Source organism: Leucopleurus acutus, assembly GCF_964270905.1.
Source record: "Leucopleurus acutus genome assembly, chromosome: 8".
NCBI classification, from domain to species: domain Eukaryota; kingdom Metazoa; phylum Chordata; class Mammalia; order Artiodactyla; family Delphinidae; genus Leucopleurus; species Leucopleurus acutus.
The window spans coordinates 103,021,909-103,042,253 of record NC_139151.1 but is presented as its reverse complement, the minus strand read 5'-3'; the positions used below and the strand labels follow the sequence as shown (position 1 = coordinate 103,042,253).

The window sequence follows — 20,345 nt, the reverse complement described above, 5'->3', positions numbered from 1 at the left end:
CATCAGGTGTTCAACGACGAGCGTGTTCTCCTGAGACCCCCCCCAGCTCCACATTCCAGCCTCCTCCCAATCCCTACAACTAGTACTGTCTGCAAACGCTACCTTCCCCCGTTCCTTGGATCGGAGTTTTTAACTTGCGCCCTGTGACTGCTACGGAGGTCGAGATGAACTTCTGCGTGTCTGAGTCCCCTGAAATTGAATGTAAAATTTGGCACGTCCGTGTGTTTGAGGGGTTTTTTTCCCCCTTGAGGAGAGGGACTCTAACCTGAAGTTGCTTAAATGTAAAAGCTCAGACCACACAATCCCTCCTGACACCCCCGCCTCACAGTTGCTCGTTCTGGCGGCCCGTTTGTTACACCGTGCGCCCCTTTAATGGTCCGACCCCCTCCCCCACAGGACTGGGAGTTCCCAAAGGCGGAAGCCATTGTGTCCTATTCACTCTTGAATTCCAGCACCCAGCATTTTTAGGAGGTGCAGCTCTCGCTCTTGGAGATGCCCCGCTCAGTCCTCAGGGCAGAGGCAGAGCCGTGTGTGCTGGGAGGGGGCAGCCAGAACAGCCAGAGTTCCTCGTCCTGGGAACAAGCCAAGAGCGCTGCATACCCACCTGCCACCACCTACTCCCAACCTGCAGCCTCTTTCCACTACCACCAGGAATCCCACACTGTACATTCCACAAAGCATTTAATTTTTATCTCAGGGACTGGACTCGGTCTGGGCTTGGGGTGGAGTGCTTGTCAGGCTGGCTGCCAGTGGGTTCTTTCTTTGGGGGACTCTTGAGAAGAGTGCTCCATTCTCACTCCCACTGACCTGTGGCTCCTTAAAGATAAAGACACAGATAGAGGCCATTGGGATGTGCAGCTCCCCACCCCCATAACCAAGGAGACCTGGGCTGTAGAAGGGGAAAGGCCATCATCACAGATGTGGATTCAAATCTGGCTCCTATGCTGTGTGACCCTGAGCAAGTGACTTCCCCTCCTCAAGCCTCATAACCCCTGCTCTGCACCAAGTTGTTCTAAAGCATAAGGGTAGGTGGAGTGACCAGCGTGGCACCAGCCCACAGTGGGGGCTTGATGTGTGGCCAGTCAGGTGGCTGCAGGTTCCCAGATAGGCTCTGCTGCTTATTCATTCCTGTGTCCTTGGGCAAGACCCTACCCCTGGGGTCCTTAGTTTCCTCATCGGAAGTGGGGAAAATAACCCTGGCCCCGCCTTCCTTGGGTGACATGGAGGACAGCACCTGGGGAAGGCCCTGCTGACTGCGAAAGCTAGACAGAGTCCTCCAGGCCAGGGGGTGGACGGGGCAGGACTGAATTCACGGTAGATCCGTGTGGCTGCTCAAGGAGTCCCCTCGGCCTTTCCCCAGGGCAGGGTGACAGGTGGATGAGGCCCTGCAGGGCAGAGTGCTGGTGACCATGCCCTTCCTCCCCACAGCTGGGCCTCACCTGGGTTTCCTGGGGGTGCCCTCCGTATCCCCCTTTCCTGCCTCAGCCAGCAGCCGCTCCTCGTCCAGTCCCAGTGCCGACAGCACCTGGGAGAAGCGCCGGGTCACAGTGAGCCGGGCATTGGCCTGAGGAGAGAGAAGCGGGGTTCCTCTCTCACCTGGGCTGCTGAGGATACGGTGAGCCTCTGCTTACCGAGGGGGTCCCAGGGCTTCCAGCTGGGCAGCAGCCCAGGTGTCCCACTAAGGGGGCCCACGCCCACCTCATCTCCCCACCCACTCGGCCAGTGAGAAGCTCTGGTCTTGGGGAGCCACGTGCTTGCCCAGGTGCTAGCCTCACCTGCATGGCCTGCTGGAACAGGTAGGGCCGGGCCTGCACCCGCTGCTGGATACCTTGCAACTCTGCCTGGTACTCAGCAAAGCGCTGTCGGTCCTGGCGCCTGCGGGGAGACGGGCCTCTGGGCGGCTAACTGTGGACATGAGCCGGCCCCCTCCTGAGCCCACTTGTCCTCATTAAGAACTTTCGGTTTCTGTCCTCCTGCCCTTAGCTTTACAAAACCATTTGATTTCCATCCTTGCCCTGGATTTCTCCTGAGGTCAGTGGGGCGGGAATCATCTGTCCCATTTTACCCATGACACGCCTGAGGCTCAGGAGGGTCAAGGGACTTGTCCAAGGTTGCACAGCTGGGAAGTGAGGGACTGAGCGCTGAACCCAGGTCTGCAGGCGGTGCCAGGCTCGCCCCTCCTCCTAGCCGTCACCAAGGGAGAGGGGCCAGCACTGACTTCTGAGCAACTGGACATCTGCATGCACAGCCCTCCCCTCTCTGCATCCACCCCTGCACCCTCTCACACTCTGCCTGTGAGGAGACGCTGTGACTGTTGGCTGTGACTTCGGGCAAAATCCCAGTCTGGGCTCTGGGTTCAGTTTTCTTCTCTGTGCTATAGCCCGAATGGGACAAGCTTGCCAGCATTCTCTGTCGATCTTATAAGCCGATAGTTTAGAAAATGGGACAGAGGAACTAAAGAAATGTATTGCAAATGAAAGAACACATCCCAGAAAGATCTAGGTTCCACTGGAGAAGCACAATCCCATTTACAAAAACCCAGTCTGTGCGCTTGTCGGAAATCTGTCTGCTCGCAAGCCGTGCATCCTGGCAGTGAGGGGCCCTCTGGCTACACCACACACGGGACCGGGCATCCTTCTGGAGAGCACACGAGAGAGGCCGAAGGGCGTGGTGGCAGCACCCACAGACAGAACGGGAGGGGAGAGGCACACAAGACTCCAAAACTCATGCTGGGACTTCCGGCAAGTATGCTGAGCCCTGTGGAAAACACTGGCTTGCTGGGCCAGGCCCCTTGGCTATGTGCCAGAGAAGGAAACTTCCTCCGTTCGAGAAAAAGGTGGACTTGAAAACCATGGCCAGGAACAGAAGTCACTGCAAAGAGAAGTCTTCACTGTTCAAGAGGGGATTTTACAGCAGTTACAAGGAGTGGGGAGTGGGGGAAGCATGAGCTGCATTCAGTCTCGGTCTTGCCCGTGAGGTTGTGTACATTTTTCCTGCTTGGTTCTTGATGCTATTTCTGTTAGAATTGAGAGGAAGCCCATGTCTTGGAGCTCTAAGCGAAAAAGGAAGTGATGTCAGTGGATGTCAGCCCTGTCTCAGAATAAAAGTAAAGTACGGAGCTTCCCTACCACAGGGAGATATCTTTTGTGCCCACCCTCCCGGGAAGGGCAGAGTCTCCCATGAAGCTCAGAGCAAAGTTCATGCGCTGGAAGGGCTGAGACACCCCGTGGGAAATATCCTCTCCCAAGTCGAAAATGAAAGGAGTGCGTTTGGAACGCTCCTCTCACTGACATCTGCCACTGGAGTCTGGCCTTCCACTTCCTGCCGTGTGAAGAAACAATGAACTTGAGGTCCGGCAGGGAGAAGGCATCTCCCCGATCACTGGCCAAGGATTCCTTTAAAGTACACGCGACCTCTCGAGTCTTGGTTTCCTCATCTGTAAAGTTGGGAGTGATGAGGCTGAGCCTCAAAGAGTAGGTGATCAGAGCCCCCCTGAGTCCTCACGGGCCCCATTGCAGGGCAGGAACCCTGTAGTCTCTCAGCAGCGCCCAACTCACCTTGCCCTAGCGCTTCTCCCTGGATGAAAGGGCTGCCTGGGTGCCAGCTGCACCCCGTAGGTCTGCAGTGTCAAGGGCATCGGTCATCATATTTACTTGAGTTATCTCCTTCCCTAGCTTGGGCTTTGGGGGGAAGATCCTGGTGCACTTTATCTGAAGATTGGGCATTTGAGCTCTCCGAGGCAGCATAGCAGGGCAGATGAATGGCTGCCTGGGTTGGAATCCCAGCTTTGCCCCTCTGTTGTGACCTTTGACAAATTATTTAAGCTCTTGAAGCCTGACTTTCCTCATCTGTAAAATTATGGGAGTGCTGATGATACCTACTTCACTCTCCTCTTATGAGTCTAAGAAAGATTTGCTTTTAAATATGAATTTGCTTTTTTATGATCAAAATATAGGAAGAAAATGAAACAGATGACTCTTCCCCTGACCACGAACAATGGCTGTTTCCAGGAGCCGGATCACAGGCACTATTCACATTCTCCATGAACTATTTCTGTAATATTTGAATTTTTATAGTAAGCACGCCTGGCATTTGAAATCAGAAAACAAGATTTGAAAGTGTGATAATTCAAGAAGAACATTTTAAACTTCAGCCTTCGACGGCTGCAGGAATTGTTATTATTAACAAGGTGATCCTGGCCCAGCCCCTTCTCCTCCCAGGCCTCAGTGTCTTCATCTGTAAAGCGGCCCGACCTGCCCACCTGGTGGGGAGGCTGGCCCTGGAAGCTCAGCCCGTGGGAAGGTGAGGGCAGGTTCCCCTTGGTCCTTTGGTCTGACACCCAGCACCGCCTCCCTGCCCTCTCCCCTCCAGGCCCCCCGCAGCTCCGGCCTACCTTAGCTCCTCCAGCTTGCGCTGGGCAGCCCCCGGCCCCCGGCTCCCTCTGGGTATGTAGGCTGCCAGGCACTGAGCCAGCCGCTGCTGTAGCCGCTGCTCCCGGGCCCGCCGCAGCTCGGCCTGCTGCCGCTTCTCCTGCTGCTGCTGCTCCCAGGCCTGCAGCCGGTTTCTTGGGTGGGGAGAGGAAAGGAAGAGGGGTGGGAGAAGTCTGCAGGGAACCAGGAGCCTCATGGAGGGCCAGGGGCAGGTAGGGGCGTATGGGGGCCTGGAGGGAGGGACTGCTGCAGCCCAGAGATCCAGGGGCCTGGGGAATGGGGTTTGTTGTGGAAGTTGGACAGGATGCAGGCTGACTCTGGGGGCTCAGCCCTCAGGCCTAACCCAAGGTCTTTCCCTACGCTTCCTGGAAGCTTCCTGCCTACTCCAGCCAGGGGTGTACCCCAACTCGGACAGTCCTTAGCCTTGTGGAGCTCAGCACACACACCCATGACCTCACCTGTATCGCCAACGTCCCCTTGCAAAGCAGCTCTCCTTGAGGGGAGGGCCCAGATCTTTTTTTCTCTCTGACCCCTATATCTGGTAGGAGCTAGGGTAATGCCTACGGGTTTGAGGGACAGACGGATGAATGGATGGGAAAAAGAAACAAATGGTGATTGGTGGGTGGATGAAAGGATGAAAGGATGGATGGATGGTGTGGACGGTTGAATAGACAGCACCTAGATCCACCTGGAACATTCTTCCCCCAGATGTGATGGTCAGTTCCTCTGGTCAATCAGGTCTTTGCTCAAAGGTCAGAGAAAATGAGACCTCAGCACCCCATCTACCTCCCAGGGACTTTCTATCTCTAGCTATACATTCTGTTCATTTCTTTATCAATTATCCTCCTTCCCAAGTAGAATGTGAGCCTCATGAGAGCAGGATCCTTTGTCTGTCCTCTGCACCACCAATGTATCCCCAGCACCTAGCACAGTGCCAGCACCTAGCACAGTGCCTGACACAGACAGAAACTCAGTATTGATGAGTTCATGCACAACTGAATCATGGTCAGATAGAAAGATGGACAGATAGGCAGACATACATTCAGCACATGTTTATTGAGCACCAACTATGTGCCAGGTCCTTTTAGGGTGCCAGACGGGGGCTGTGATCAAAAAGATCTGTCACCAGGACTTCCCTGGTGGTCCAGTGATAAAGAATCTGCCTTCCAATGCAGGGGACGCGGGTTAGATCCCTGGCTGGGGAACTAAGATCCCACATGCTGCGGGGCAACTAAGCCCGCGTGCCACAACTACTGAGCCCAGGCGCCTCAACTAGAGAGCCTGCGTGCCACAAACTACAGAGCCCACACTCTCTGGAGCCAGCACGCCACAGCTAGAGAGAGAAAACCCTCACACCACAACTAGAGAGCAGCCCACGCGCCACAACAGAAGATCCCACATGCCGCAACTAAGACCCAATGCAGCCAAAAACATAATAAATAAATAAAATAAATATTAAAAAAAAAAAAAGAGCTGACACTGTCCGTGGAGGAGCCCTCAATCTGTACAAAGGGATGGACAGACAGCCCAACACCTTACCAAGGAATCTGGGCTTTGTCCTAAGGGCACTGGGAAGCATGGAAAGGTCTCAAGGAAGGATAACAGGATAAGACTTGAAGGGTGCTATCAGGATGCTGAATGGGTTCTCACCTACCGCTTCTAACTTGTCACCGAGGCCCACTGAGCCAGCCTCCAAATATCTTTTAAATAAATCCCCCTCTCTTTACTCACATGGCCACCCGGTCCAAGCCCTCATCAACCCTCACCTAGACACTGTCAACAGCCCCCATCTGTCTTCCCCTCTGCTCCCACTGTCTCTCGTTCAAGCCCTAAGTATAGTAATGATCTAACTCTTCTGCCATTGTCGCTGTTTTGCCCATCTGTCTCCTTTTCCAGCCGACCTTGAGCTTCTTAGGGCTGAAACCAAGTCTTTTTACCTTTATATCCTGAGGACCCATGAGCAGATACCTGATATATGTCGCATTAATCACTTAGCTAATAAATTAATGAATGGCTAGAAGATGGGAAGTGAATGAAAACTGGCTTGTGTCAATAAACAGTTGGCCAAGCAGACAGATGTATGCATGGATGGTGGATGGATGGATGGATGGATGGTGGATGGTGGATGGATGAACAGATGGTTGGATGATCAGAAAGACTGGTGAATGGATAAATAAAGGAATGAATGAGAGGATGAATGAATGAGAGGATGAAGAACTAGCTCCTTCTCTAGTCCCTGTGCTTTGCTCCCACCCTTCTTCGTCTCCACCTCACCTGGTGGCCTCCTGTCGTTTGTGGAAGGTGCGGTTAGGGAAGTGTGCAAACAGGCAAGTCTCATCAGCTCCCAAGGCATGGGCCTTCCTGTTCCAGCGGGAGGCCTGAACAGCAGCCCGCGATGGCTCCCAGGGCAGCTTTTCGGGATCTGTGCACAGAGGGACAAATCAGGCACTGCCGTCTCTCCTGGCCCCTTGGGCAATCCCTCCCCGCACCTGGAGCGCAGCCCAGCCCAACCCAGCCAGGTGGCTGGCTCCAGCCCCTCTCCGCACTGTGCGGCTTCGTGGGGGAACCCGGGCCTTGAGCCCCATGCTCACCACAGTCCAAGTCCTGCTGCAGCTGCCTCTGCAGCTTCTCCAGGTTCCTCGGCCCCTCCAGCTCCCTGGCCCTTGGCCTCCTCCTCTGTGGTCCTCGGAGGTTGTTGGAGCCAGAGCCACTCCCCTGGCTCCGCAGTTCACTCTCGTCCCAGGCCTCCTCGCCAGAATTCCGCCCCTTTCTTGGAGAACTAGTCCTCCTTCTCTGGGGGACCCTGTGCTCCCCCTCCTCGGCCTCGTCTGTGGCCTCTGCAAATGGCTCCTCCTCCAAGATCGACCCCCTTCTGGGGAGCTGGGGCGGTTCCCCGGGGCTCAGAGCCCTCTCGGCCACCTCAGCGCCCAGGCCTTCTGGCTCGGCCTCCGGCCCCGATCCTGAGCTCTTCTCAGGCAGCTCCAGCTCTTGGCCCCCCGCTTTGCCAGGAGGGATGGGGATGCATCTACAGGCCCTGAGCTGCTGTCTCCTCTCCGGATCTGGCGCCTCTGTCTTCCAGCAGGAGCCACGGGCCTCCGGGTTGTTGGCCGTGGACTTGCGCCTGGACTTGTGCCGATGGACCGCTGGGGGCAAGGGCAGGGCTTGGTGGCCAGGGGCCGAGGCAGAGCCCGGCTGAAGCGGAGCCCGGCCATCTGTGGTGAAGCTCTCCCAGACCCACTGGAAGGGGAAGGAGGGTTTCCGAGGAGGAGAGGGGACCAGACTGAGGAGGGAGAGGGCAAGGGGCAGGGGTCAGGGTCTGTGCGCTGGCCCCAACTGGGGCCTGGCACCCAGCAGCCCCCCGGCCCCTCTGCAGCTGCTTACTCCTCAGCCTCAGCAGAGCCTTGCCCCTTCTTGTTCCGGTCCCTGGGCCTCCGGTCCTTCTTTGCCATCTGCCCTGTGCTCACAGACCTCTGCTGCTGGCCCTGAATTACACCATCACTGCTCCCAAGACTCCCCTGGGCAAAGACAGGAGAGGAGGCCCAGCTCTGAGTAGCTCCCCCAGGGGACCCTCCTGTTCTTTCGTTTGTTTGTTTTATGGCTGTGCCACACGGCATGTGGGATCTTAGTTCCCTGACCAGGGATCGAACCCACACCCCATGCAGTGGAAGCTCGGAGTCTTAACCACTGGACCACCAGGGAAGTCCCAGGACCATTCTTTTCTGTCAGGCTGGCCCCTCTGGGCCCTTGTTACCACTGAAACTGACTGATCATGACCTGAATTATTAATATTAAAATAGCAACAACTGCTATTTACTGAGCATCTACTGGGTGCTCAGGACTTTCAAGTATTAACTCGTTTAACCTTCCCAAGGATCCATGAGGTAGATATTCGCTATCACCCCTGTCATGCAGATGAGAACACTGGGGCTCAGAGAGGTGAAATCACTTGGCTAAGGTCACACAGCTGGTAAGTGGAGCCAGGACCTGAGTGTGTTGAGTCTGTCTCCAGAGCCCAGATTTGTCACCATTGCACTGTACTGCCTCTGGGCTCCGGATAGCTCTTCTGAATGCCCCACAGGGCCCTGGACTTACTAAGCCAAAGTGGGAAAAACTCATTGTCTTTCCAGAAATCCTGATCCTCCCGCAGTGTTGCAGAAGTTGCTCCATCAGAAGCCTGGGAGTCATCCCTGGGCATCATCCTTTTCTTCATCCGACATCCTGCAGGCCTCCCTGTAGTCCCTGCCCGCCTGGGGCCTCCCTGACTCTCACCTGGGCCTCAGCTCCAGTCTTGTGGCTTCTCAAGGGCTTCCCTCAGCCCTAGCCTCCCCACCCCAGAGAGCCAACCTGCCTCTGGGCCATTGGCTATCCCCCCAAGGAGCCCCCCTCACCTGCTCAGCTTGGGGGATGCTTGAGAGAAGCTTGAGCAGACATGGGACCGTCCCTGGAGCCTGCTGTGGTGTGTCTTGCCCTGGTCTCCCCGATGCGGTCCTTACCAACTGTTGGTGGGCGTTTAGCATGTTGGTGTCTTGTCCCATCCCCCGCCCCGCCCCACATCTGCCAACCTTGGAATTCCCTGTCCGACCGTCTCTATGGCAACCAGTCCTCAGCCAGTCTCAAGGGCTCTGGCAAAAGCAGGCCAGGAAAGGTATATATATAAGTCCTACTTCCTTCCGGAGGGGAGAGTTGGGCAGGATGCTGAGAAAGAGTCCAGGCCTGGGAGTCCAGAGATCCAGGGCCAAGGCCTGCCTCTGCTCCTGACTCTGCAGGACTCCCCGTTGACCGAGTACAATTCCCCCCTGCCCTTGCTCAGCCTGTGTTTCACCATCTATCTATCAAAGGGGTCTCAGGGCTCTCCGTCTCAAAGGGTCCTCACACCCTACGAAGATGGCAGATGGCGCCTGCCGTGTCCCTCTCCCCCTGCCTGCCTCCTTGCTGCCCCTCAGCCCCTGCTGAGGCCATGTAAGGGGCAAACTGAACCCTCACAACAAGATCTTGTTCAAACCACTTACCCTCCGAGGCCCTGACAGGACGGGAAAGGCCAGGAAGTTGGATACCACGTCCAGGAACAAGGCAGCAGGCAAACCAGAGCACTGAGGAGGCTCTGGAGGGAGAACATGCAGCCCTCATTCCAAACTTCTAAGCATCGCCAAAAAGCCTTGACATGGTAAATCCCCGTGAGATGCCGGGAGCTGACCACTGTGACCAGCAGTATAGGGACATGGTGCCGAGCTGAGGCCCTGGAGATGGAGTAGCGTGGCTTAGCCTCTCACCGGTCTGTGACCTTGGGCAAGTCACTTCTCCCCTCTGCCAAACTGGAATCAGAGGCCCATCCCGTAGGTTTGTTGCAAGGATTCAATGAAATCACAAAGGCAACACACTCGGTAAATGTTGGTTAAAACTGCTAAAAATCACTGATGACTATTGGTAGGCAGCAGAGTACGATGGTCAGGAGTACAGAGGAAAGGGACTTCCCCGCGGTCCAGTGGTTAGGACTCTGCACTTCCACCGCAGGGGCACGGGTTTGACCCCTGCTGGGGGAACTTAGATCCCGCAAGCTGCAGGGCATGGCCAAAAAACCCCCCCAAAAAACAGAGGAAGTACGGGGTTTGAGATCCCAGCCCCTCCACGTGTCACGTACCTTCTCTGTTTCCTCCTGGGCAACATGGGGCTGGTTATAATAGTGTCTACCTTCTAGGGCTGTGGCAAGGATTAAATCAGTTAATGTATACACACATGCATCATGGAACATTTCCACAGCTTGTCACAACTGCCAGGTGAGAGTTGTTATTAATCAGCCAACAGTGCGGCCCCGGTGAGACTGCTCGTGGAAGTAAATCCCAGCAGATGCCCTACGGGCATGTTTTGCTCAGAGCTTTGTTGCTGTGGACCCCTGTCTGCTTGCAGACTCCATCCCAGTAGCACCTCTGCAATGAGCACATTTCACTGAACAACCTAAGTAACGCTCCAGGGAAAGATCTTTTCCATTCAAAATAGGTCAACTCTGCTCTTTCTGGTGGGCTGCCAGCCCCGCCCATCCACCTCCTCTGCTGAATGTCACCCGTGGGACCCCAGGTGAAGGGCAAGTGTGTGGGCTGCTCCATTTTCAGAGAGCAGGTCCCCTCCAGACCCCCACCGAATTGATTTTTTGGACAAACTCTGGGCTACTTCCTTCCTTGGCAGAGGACAGGTCTGGGCTCCTCAGGTAAATATTTTCACGAGGTGTCTACAGACCTTTCCAGCCACACTCACTCCTCAAGTGAGCTCCTCCAGTCTGCTGGCCTTAAAAGCCATCTATCACCTTCCAGGTCTGCCCGAGTTTACATATCTCAGGACTGACCTCTCCCGCAAAGTCCAGACTCGTATCCAACAGCCCATTCGACAACTCCACTTGGATGATGAATAACCATATTAGTTAATTTGACTGTTGAAATTCAGACTTTCCATCTGCCCCATCTCAGTCAAGGCCACATCCATCCTTCCTGCTGCTCACGCCAAAATTCTGGTGTCATTGTGGACTCATCTCTTTCCTTCACACTCCACACCCCAGGGTTTGCACTAGCAAACCCTGCTGGTGCCGCCTTCAGAATACACACAGAATCCAGCCACTTCTCCCCTCCACCACCATTAGCACGCTCCCCCAAGCCCCCACCCCTTCTCATCCGGATCACTGCAGTAGCCCCTGCGCCCAGCTTCTGCTCTTGCCCCAAGTCTGTTCTCTACTCAGCAGCCAGAGTGATCCTGTTAAGACCGGAGCCTGTCCTGCCTTTGTTTAAAACCCTCCAGTGGATTCCCACCCCCTCACTTTTTGGCTGCGCCGCACGTCTTGCGGGATCTTAGTTCAACCAGGGATGGAACCCAGGCCCCCTGCAGTGGAAACGCCAACTCCCAACCACTGGACTGCCAAGGAATTCCCGGGATCCCATCTCTTGAGGAGTAAAAGCCAAAGTCCTTACCATGGCCTACTAGGTCCTGTGTGATCCATCTGCCCCATCTACCTGCAGGTCCCACCACAAGCACCTGCTTCGGAACACGGGAGCCGTTGAACTGTTGACTTATGCTTGGCCTTCGATGCCAAAACAGACCTGAAACCGGGGACCTTTTTAATGTCTTGTGATTTTGCATGTGTGTGTGTGTAATTTCTCAACAAAAGTGACATCATACTTTTTTGCTTAATAGTATATTATGCTTATCTTTCCATGTCAGTACATGCAGAGCTACCTCAGCCTTCACACTGGTTGTCACCATATGTCTGACATGATGTACTAAACTCATCTCCTCCTGTCAGACACGCACACAGCTTCTGCTAGCTTCCCTGGGACAGACATTGCACCAGTGACATCCTTGGAAATGCGCCTTTGCACATGAGGTATTTCTGCAGGATAAGTTCCTCTAAGCAAACTTGCTGGCTGTCAGCAATTTAATTTTGATAACGCTTAATCACTGTCCCCAAATGCTCAATCAATATAGATTTCAATCCACAGTGTTTACACCCTCACCAGCAAAACATAGTATAATTCAAAGAAATCTTTGCTGTGCTCACTTCAGCAGCACATATACTAAAATTGGAACGACACAGAGAAGGTCAGCGTGGACCCTGTACAAGGATGACATGGAAATTTGTGAAGCGTTCCATATTAAAAAAAAATCTTTGTTAATCTCATAGGTGAAAAAATACGAACTCGTTGCTGTAACTTGCATTCCCTTCATTATTTGTGAGATTCGTATATTTTCCTCTCTTTATGGGCCATTTGTGCTTCCTCTGTGAATTCCCTGTTCCCGTCCTTTGCACATTTCTCTTCTGGTCCTCGGGCACAGGGTGCTGAGTTGATTATGTTCCTTATTTCACAGTGTATGAGAATCACCAATGGATACAAGGTCAATCTCTTGTTTTGGTTTAGCATTTTTTTCTCCTTTATCTTTGCTCTTCATTCCCATCTCACTTAAATAGGAATGGCTCTGTGAAGTATCTAATATCATGTTTATGCATTGGTGGTTTTAGTTTACATAAATGTATTATGCTGTTGACCTCATTTTTGTTCCTTACTCTTCTCTCTGAACGCCACGTTTTGAGAAGCTGTCTGTTGTTTCTGACTGTTGCCTAAAGTTCTGTAGTTTGCTTCCATTACGCTTTACTATGCATTCCCCTGAGGTTGGATGCCAATGTTGCCCCCAGCTTCTGTTTCCACACAGGACACTGCAGTCAATGCCCTTGTACATGCCTCTTTGTACATCTGCACGAGAATTTCTGGGGCTTATTTACCAAGGATTGAGAGTGTGGGATCTTGAAACAAATGTATATCTCTTTTTAGATTGCTTGAAAAAGAAGTTGTACCAGTTTATATGCCTGCAAAAGCGATAAGGGGTTCTGTCGGCCCACACCCTCACCAAACATCAGTATTCACCTGATGAATTTTTACTCACCTGATGGTTATAAAAGGATATCTCCCTGGGATAAACCATAATGGAAAAGAATACAAGAAAGAATGTATATATGGGACTTCCCTGGTGGTCTAGTGGTTAAGAATCTGCCTTCCAATGCAGGGGATGCGGGTTCAATCCCTGGTGGGGGAACTAAGATCTCACGTGCCATGGGGCAACTGAGCCTGTGTGCCACAACTAGAGAGAAACCCGCACGCCCTAACAACAGATCCTGCATGCTGCAACGAAGATTCCGTATGCCACAACCAGGACCGATGCAGCCAAATAAATAAATAAATATTTTTTTAAAGTATATATGTGTATAACTGTGTCACTTTGCTGTACAGCAGAAATTAACACAACATTGTAAATCAACTACACTTCAATAAAAAAATAAATTTTAGGGACTTCCCTGGAGATCCAGTGACTAAGATTCCGTGCTCCCAATGCAGGGGGCACGGCTTCGATCCCTGGTCAGGGAACTAAGATTCCACATGCCACGCGGTGCGGCCAAAAGAAAAATACATATATGTATATATAAAATGAATGAAAAAATAAATTTAAAAACATGGTATCTCATTGTAATTTTAACTGAATTGTGCTGATTACTTCTTTGACCCCATCTTCATTAATTTTTTGCCTTTGGGCCAGTTCAGTTCAGTTCAGTTCAGGGGTACTTGTTTCTGTTCATGGCCATTTCTCTATTGTGTTTCTTGGCTTTTTCTTATTAACTTGCAGGAGTTCTTCATTCACTAGGTTGCAACCAGCTATCTATTAACATTATCTCTGATGGCCTTTGTGGAGCAGAAATACTTAATTGTTTTTGTTTGTTTGTTTTTGTTTTTTTTGCGGTACTCGGGCCTCTCACTGCTGTGGCCTCTCCCGTTGCGGAGCACAGGCTCCGGACGCGCAGGCTCAGCAGCCATGGCTCACGGGCCTAGCCGCTACGCGGCATGTGGGATCTTCCCGGACCGGGGCACGAACCCGCGTCCCCTGCATCGGCAGGCGGACTCTCAACCACTGCGCCACCAGGGGAGCCCGAAATACTTAATTTTGATGTGCTCAGATCCATAAATGTTTTGAATGAGAGTTTGCATTCTGGATGTCTTAAGAAGTCCTTTCCCTACCCCTAGGTGGGGCATTCTTCTCTATTTTATGCTATTAGATCATAATTTAACATCTGTGTTCAGAGTGAAATGCTCTACACTTTTCCTTTTCTGATACTGTTCTTTTCTGGTTTGGGAGTCACCTGAGGAAGTGGGCAGCCTTTTCTCATTCTCTGTTTTCTGGAACAACTGGTATAAGATAAGGACCATCTCTCTGTTCCTTGAAAGTCTGGTGGGCTCCACTGGGACCCTTTGGCACTGGAGTCTTAGATTATAATCTTCTTTACTGGTTATTGATCTATTGAAGTTTTTGATAGTTTTGTACCAATTTTGGCGTTTCACACTTTTCTGAAAAGGCCTTCACTTTGATTAAGTTTTTATTTTGGGTGACATACAATTATTTGTAACATTCTTTTTTTTTAAATTGGAGTATAGCTGTTTTACACTGCTGTGTCAGTTTCTGTAATATTCTTTGATATTATGGCATTTTAAATTCTCTGGGGGCTCGGAAGTCGGGTCATGTGGCCCAGTGGCCACGGGAAGGTCTTGGGATTGGTCCTAAGCATGATGGAAAGTGTGAGAGGATGTTAGAAGACCCATTTTGTCACGCGAAACCCCCGGTCTACTTGAAGATTATAAAGGGTTGGGAGGGTGGATTCTGGAAGGAGAATTTTGTGATGAGATTGATTTAGAAAGGGAGTCCCAACACTCCCCTCAGGGACTAGGGATGGGGTCTGCCTTCTAATCCCAAATCTGGGGAGAGGTGTTTCAAGAAAGCTGCCTGGAGAGCTTGAGATGGGCTACCTGAAGTCGTGGCAGCCCAGTGGATCAAGGGTACAGGAGACTTCCAGAAAGGCTGCGGAGCCACGGTGGGACCTGGCCAGCACTGTGGAGAAACATGGCACAGAAAGTCACGACTTCATCTGAGGGCATAGAGACAAGTTTCCTTTGGAATTTTAGAGGGACATTGGGAGACAAATTATCCTTTATTATATCCCGCGCATCTTGTATTGTCACAGTAGCCTCACAGTAGAAGATTTTGAGGGGAGGAAGTGATGGGGGCTGATTCAGGGCTTTTTTTTTTTTTTTAAGATTTTTTTTGATGTGGACCATTTTTTTTTAAAGTCTTTATTGAATGTGTTACAATATTGCTTCTGTTTTATGGGGGGGGGGGGTGTTGTTTGTTTGTTTTTGGCTGCGAGGCATGTGGGATCTTAGCTCCCTGACCAGGGATCGAACCCACACCCCCTGCATTGGAAGGCAAAGTCTTAACCACTGAACCACCAGGGAAGTCCCTGATTTAGGTGGTTGTTGTTTTGTTTTTTTTCTTTGAGGCAAGGAGTAGTGACTTTATTCACAACACCGGCAGACTGAGAAGATGACGGGCTAGTGTGCCCAAAAAACCATCTTATCGGGGTCTGGATGCCAGTTTCTTTTATAGAACAGAGATGGGGAGCAAGTGAGGAAGTAAAGTAAAAAGGCTATTAGCTTTGCGTGGCTTGGCCAGCATCGGGGAGGGGACGTGTTAATTTCTTCTTTTCTGCAGCCATTCACAGGTGGGCAGTGGGCAGCATGGACGAATATCCCTCCCTCCTGGGGCCTCGATCTGTACACTGTGTAACTTTCTTTCCACAAGTGGAGACATTTGAGTTGTTCCCCCGATGAGAAAGACTGCCTGTGTCCAGCATCATCTACGAAACTTCATCAGAGTTTCCACGAAGCCCCTACTGTGTCCCAGCCCCTGTCAGGGTCTGGTACAACCAAAGTGCTCAATAAATATTTGTTGGGTGAATGAACTAAATTCACCTCTCTCCCAGGCAGTGTTAGTCAAACTTATTTGCCCAGGATATATTCAGAAGACAAGCAAGGGGCTTCCCTGGTGGCGCAGTGGTTGAGAGTCCGCCTGCCGACGCAGGGGACACGGGTTCGTGCCCCGGTCCGGGAAGATCCCACATGCCGCGGAGTGGCTGGGCCCGTGAGCCATGGCTGCTGAGCCTGCGCGTCCGGAGCCTGTGCTCCGCAACGGGAGAGGCCACAACAGTGAGAGGCCCGCGTACCGCAAAAAAAAAAAAAAAAAAAAAGTAGGAAACAACCCAAATGTCCATGGAGGGATGAATGAATCAACAAAATATGGTATATACATTAATAGACTAGTATTCAACCTTAAAAAGAAATTCTAACACATGCTACAACATGGATGAACCTTGAAGACTTTATGCTAAGTGAAATAAACCAGACATGTATGGATAAATATTGTATGATTCCACTTATATACGATGCCTAGAATAGTTGATGACATAGAGACAGGAAGTAGCACAGTGGTTACCAGGGGCTGTGGGAAGTGGGGAATGGGGAGTTGGTGTTCAATGAGAATAGAGTTTCAGTCTGGGATGATGAAATAAATTCTGGAGATGGAGAATGGTGATGATTGCACAATGTGACAGTACTTAATGCCACTGAACTGTTCACTTAAAACTGGTTAAGGGAATTCCCTGGCGGTCCAGTGGTTAGGACTCCGCGCCTCCACTGGGTCAGGTACACGGGGACCAGGAACTGGTTTGCTCACAGCCTAAGGCCAGCACCTAGCATAGCCTGGCACTAAGCAGGTGGTCAGCAGATCTCTATAAATATCTCTGTTAACAACGCTTTTATGAGGCCCATTTTATACTAAGGAAACTGAGGCACAGAGAGGTGGGGTTATCTGCTCAAAGCCACAAGGCTGGTAAGGGGTGGTGCTAGAACCACAATACATACAAGGAGTATAGCCCAGAGCCCAGACTCCTTGGTGGGGTGAGGGCTCTGCTCCCTGGAATACGGTAGGGGGGTGGATCCTGACGGGGAGATGGGACCAGGTAAGTGATGAAGTGGGGCCTTTGGAGCAGCAATGGAGGCCCCGGCCCCTACCTCATCCTCTGTCCCCCGCCCCGAAACTGTTTGGCTTCCCTGCTACTTCAGATGTAACTCCAGACAAAGGTGGTGCGCGGGGGCGGGGAACCCACAGACAGAAACAAAACTCAGAGAATTTAGGGGAAGGGGAAAGTGAAACCAACCCTGGGCACAGGGCAGGGGTGGGAGAGAATCAGTGGCTGGAAAAAAGGGCAGCACCCCAGCCCCTCACAGGAACAAGGAAGGGTGAGGACTCCAATGGCCAGGGTCCCCGCATACCTGCTGGCTGCTGCTTCCACACACTGGCCTCACTGGCACCCCCCATCCAAATTGGTTGTTTGTGCATTTGTTCATCGGAGCAGGTTGACCTTTTTCTTTTGTGCTCTTCTCCCCAGAGCCCAGAGCAGTGCCTAGCACAGAGTAGGTGCTCAGGAAATATTTGTTGAGTGAGTGAAGGAAGGAAATACCTATGACCCCAAGAGCACTGCAGGGCCACTGTTTACTTGTCCTTATAGGACACTGTCTAGGAGGATCAATTCGTTTGGCCCATTCTGAAGATGACAATTGACAATATTTTTTGGGTTTGCTTTAAACATGGCGTGCATAGACTTAGCTGTTCATCTCTTTGGTTTGAGCACTTCAGGCACCACCAGGGTCCTGAAAAGCCTTCCTTTAAAATGGACTTGCTTGGGGATTCCTTGGTGGTCCAGTGGTTAGGACTCCGCACTTCCACTGCATGGGACACAGGTTCAACCCCTGGTCAGCGAACTAAGATCCTGCAAGCCGCGAGGCGTGGCCAAAATAAATACATTAATTAAATAAAATGGACTTTCCCTTTCAGCCCATCCCCAATCCCATTCTTGCTCCCCACAGCGCCCCACTCTTGTGTGTCTAGAGCATGTCCTTCCAGTCTGCCTTCCAGGCATTGATTTCCATCTGTGTCAATTACAGGCACCATTTATTGAGTGCTTACCATGTGCTAGGCACTGTGCTAAGCACTTTATATGTCACGTCTCATTTATTCATCATACGTCCCTGAAAGAGGTGCTATTATTTTCTTTTATATATAAATTTATTTATTTTATTTTTGGCTGAGTTGGGTCTTTGTTGCTGCACGCGGGCTTTCTTTAGTTGCAGTAGGGGCTTCTCAATGCGGTGGCTTCTCTTGTTGCAGAGCACTGGTTCTAGGTGCGTGGGCTTCAGTAGTTGTGGCATGCGGGCTCAGTAGCTGTGGCTCACGGGCTCTAGAGCGCAGGCTCAGCAGTTGAGGCCCACGGGCTTAGTTGCTCCGCAGCATGTGGGATCTTTGACCAGGGCTCGAACCCGTGTCCTCTACCTTGGCAGGCAGATTCTTAACCACTGCACTACCAGGGAAGCCCAAGAGGTGCTATTATTGTCGCCACTTTACAGATGAGGAAACTGAAGCACAGAGAGCTTAAGTCACTGGCCCAAGGTCACAGAATAAATGGCAGAAATATACGGCATTGCTGTGCTTGTCTGTGTTTTGACTTTCCATAAAAACTGCTGTGCTATAGATCTTGTTCTACATTTTTCTGTTTTCTGATACGTTGAAGCTTTGTCCACATTGCTACCTGCCATGCAGCACCCCAGTGACAGACAGCTTGGCAGCCTGTAATACTTCACCACTTCTAACCATGCCTAGGGCATGTCTTTCTCTTTGGGAGAGGTTTTACCCACGAGTGGAACTTCCGGAAGTCACTTAGCCATCATAATGACCTTTCAAACACGCCAGAAGCACCTGACTTCTGTGTACCCACCTCCCCACCAGCCATCAGTTTTATCTTTCTTCCTTCTTTTTTTTTTTTTTTTGGCGCTTGTGGGATCTTAGTTCGCCGACCAGGGGTTGGCCCCGGCATTGGAAGCGTGGAGTCCTAACCACTGGACCGCCAGGGAATTCCCTTATCTGACTTTCTGTTCTTGCCAATCTGACGGGTCTCATGTGAGATCCTTTGTTTTCCTTTGTAGCTTTCTGATTACTGGGGTGGGTGCAGAAATCTTAGCGCTTATTCCATTTCTAAAAATAACATTTGAATACACACAAGCACACAAAATAGGAAGGACATGATTTCAGAATAAAGAAAGCTCACTCTGGTGATGGGAGGTGAGTGTCGCCCAGGTCCTGCCCCACTCCCCAGCTACAAGGAACCCCCTGAGAGAGTCCAGAGCTACCTGCCACTCTCACCAAACACTCTGCCAAGGAGAGGAGGGACCAGGACCCTGGTGGAGCACCTGGATCACAGGTGTCACTCCCTTGCTGCAGTTCCTATAGCCTAGAAGAGTGGGAACTTGGTCCCATCCACGTCCTGGAGACAAGCTTACCACACCCAAGAAGGAATGGGGGGACCTCAGAACTCCACCTCCCCACACTCTGGACCCATAGGCAGGCCAGTGTACAAGCCCCTGCCCATCTCTGTGCCAATGAGCAAACTCGGGGCACTCGTCCCACTTCCTGAGCCTCAGTCTCCTCCTCTGTAAAATGGGAGGTGATGGGAACACCTCTCCGAGAGAGTGGACTCAGATACAACGCTGGGTCGTGCTGCACTCAGATACACAGCGCTGCAGATCAGTCCACCAGGCCAGTGGGCGGTGGGTGAGGTCACTCCCACCCCTTATCTCTCCCTCCTTCCCCCTCACCTCCTCCTCCAGCCCCTGGGGCCTCCAGGTGTGGCAGCCCCCGGCGGGGGGGGGGGGGGGGCAAGTGTCAGGGAGGAGCCCACACCACTACCTTCTCTCCCTCCACGAAGCTTCTGGGACCCTGAGGGGCCATCAATGCCAGAAGGACACCCCTTAGCCAAGGTGGGCTGAGTACAGGGCTGGTGCCTCCTGAATCTGGGTCCCGGGTGGTGGATGAGGACGTGGGAGCTGGGGGAGACCACAGGGAAAGCTGAGTGGATCAAATCTCAATCCTGGCCTTTGCTCTCACTGTCCCCTCTGCTCTTTCCCCACCGATAGCCTGTGGCCTGCACACTCCTCACTTAATAGGGCTTTCTAGTGAAATCTCCCCTTATCAGTCTCCCCTGAACGCTGCATAGAATGGCTGGGGCCACCCGTCCTGTCCTGCCTGGGATTCCCCACTCCTTTATTATGCTTCCTTTTCCCCAGTACATGTTATCGCCATCTGACATACTATTTATCTTCTTTATTGTCTCTCTCCATCAGAAACGAACTCCAAGAAACGCTTTCTTCGTGTAATCACCACTACCTAGAATAGTATCTGGTGTGCAGTAGGTTCTCAATGGACATGTAGATAAAATAAAGTTTTTATGTTGTATCATAAAGGTGTGTGTATCGTTAAGTGTGCAGCTTAGTATATTTTTATATATAACCATCACCCAGTTCAAGCTATGGAACATTTCCAGAAGGCTTCCCAGTGACCCCCCCCCCATCAGCCCCCAGCCCAAGGTAATCGTTATACTGACTTCCATCACCATCGGTTAGTTTCACCTGTCCCTGAACTTTATTTAAATGAATTATGTCATAGCGT

The 20,345-nt window shown here is 51.8% G+C and overlaps 1 protein-coding gene across 1 annotated transcript; it reads right to left on the bottom strand.

The window, feature by feature from the left end:
• Window positions 1-508: 508 nt before the first annotated feature.
• TSGA10IP (testis specific 10 interacting protein) lies at window positions 509-8,965 on the bottom strand (the record flags this gene model as incomplete). The annotated part of the gene is made up of 8 exons (XM_082844393.1): window positions 509-566; window positions 1,440-1,564; window positions 1,776-1,875; window positions 4,394-4,564; window positions 6,705-6,852; window positions 7,022-7,710; window positions 7,812-7,945; window positions 8,819-8,965. 8 exons carry the CDS (start codon window positions 8,963-8,965, stop codon window positions 509-511), a joined length of 1,572 nt encoding a protein of 523 aa, XP_082700519.1.
• Between the last annotated feature and the right edge of the window lie 11,380 nt (window positions 8,966-20,345).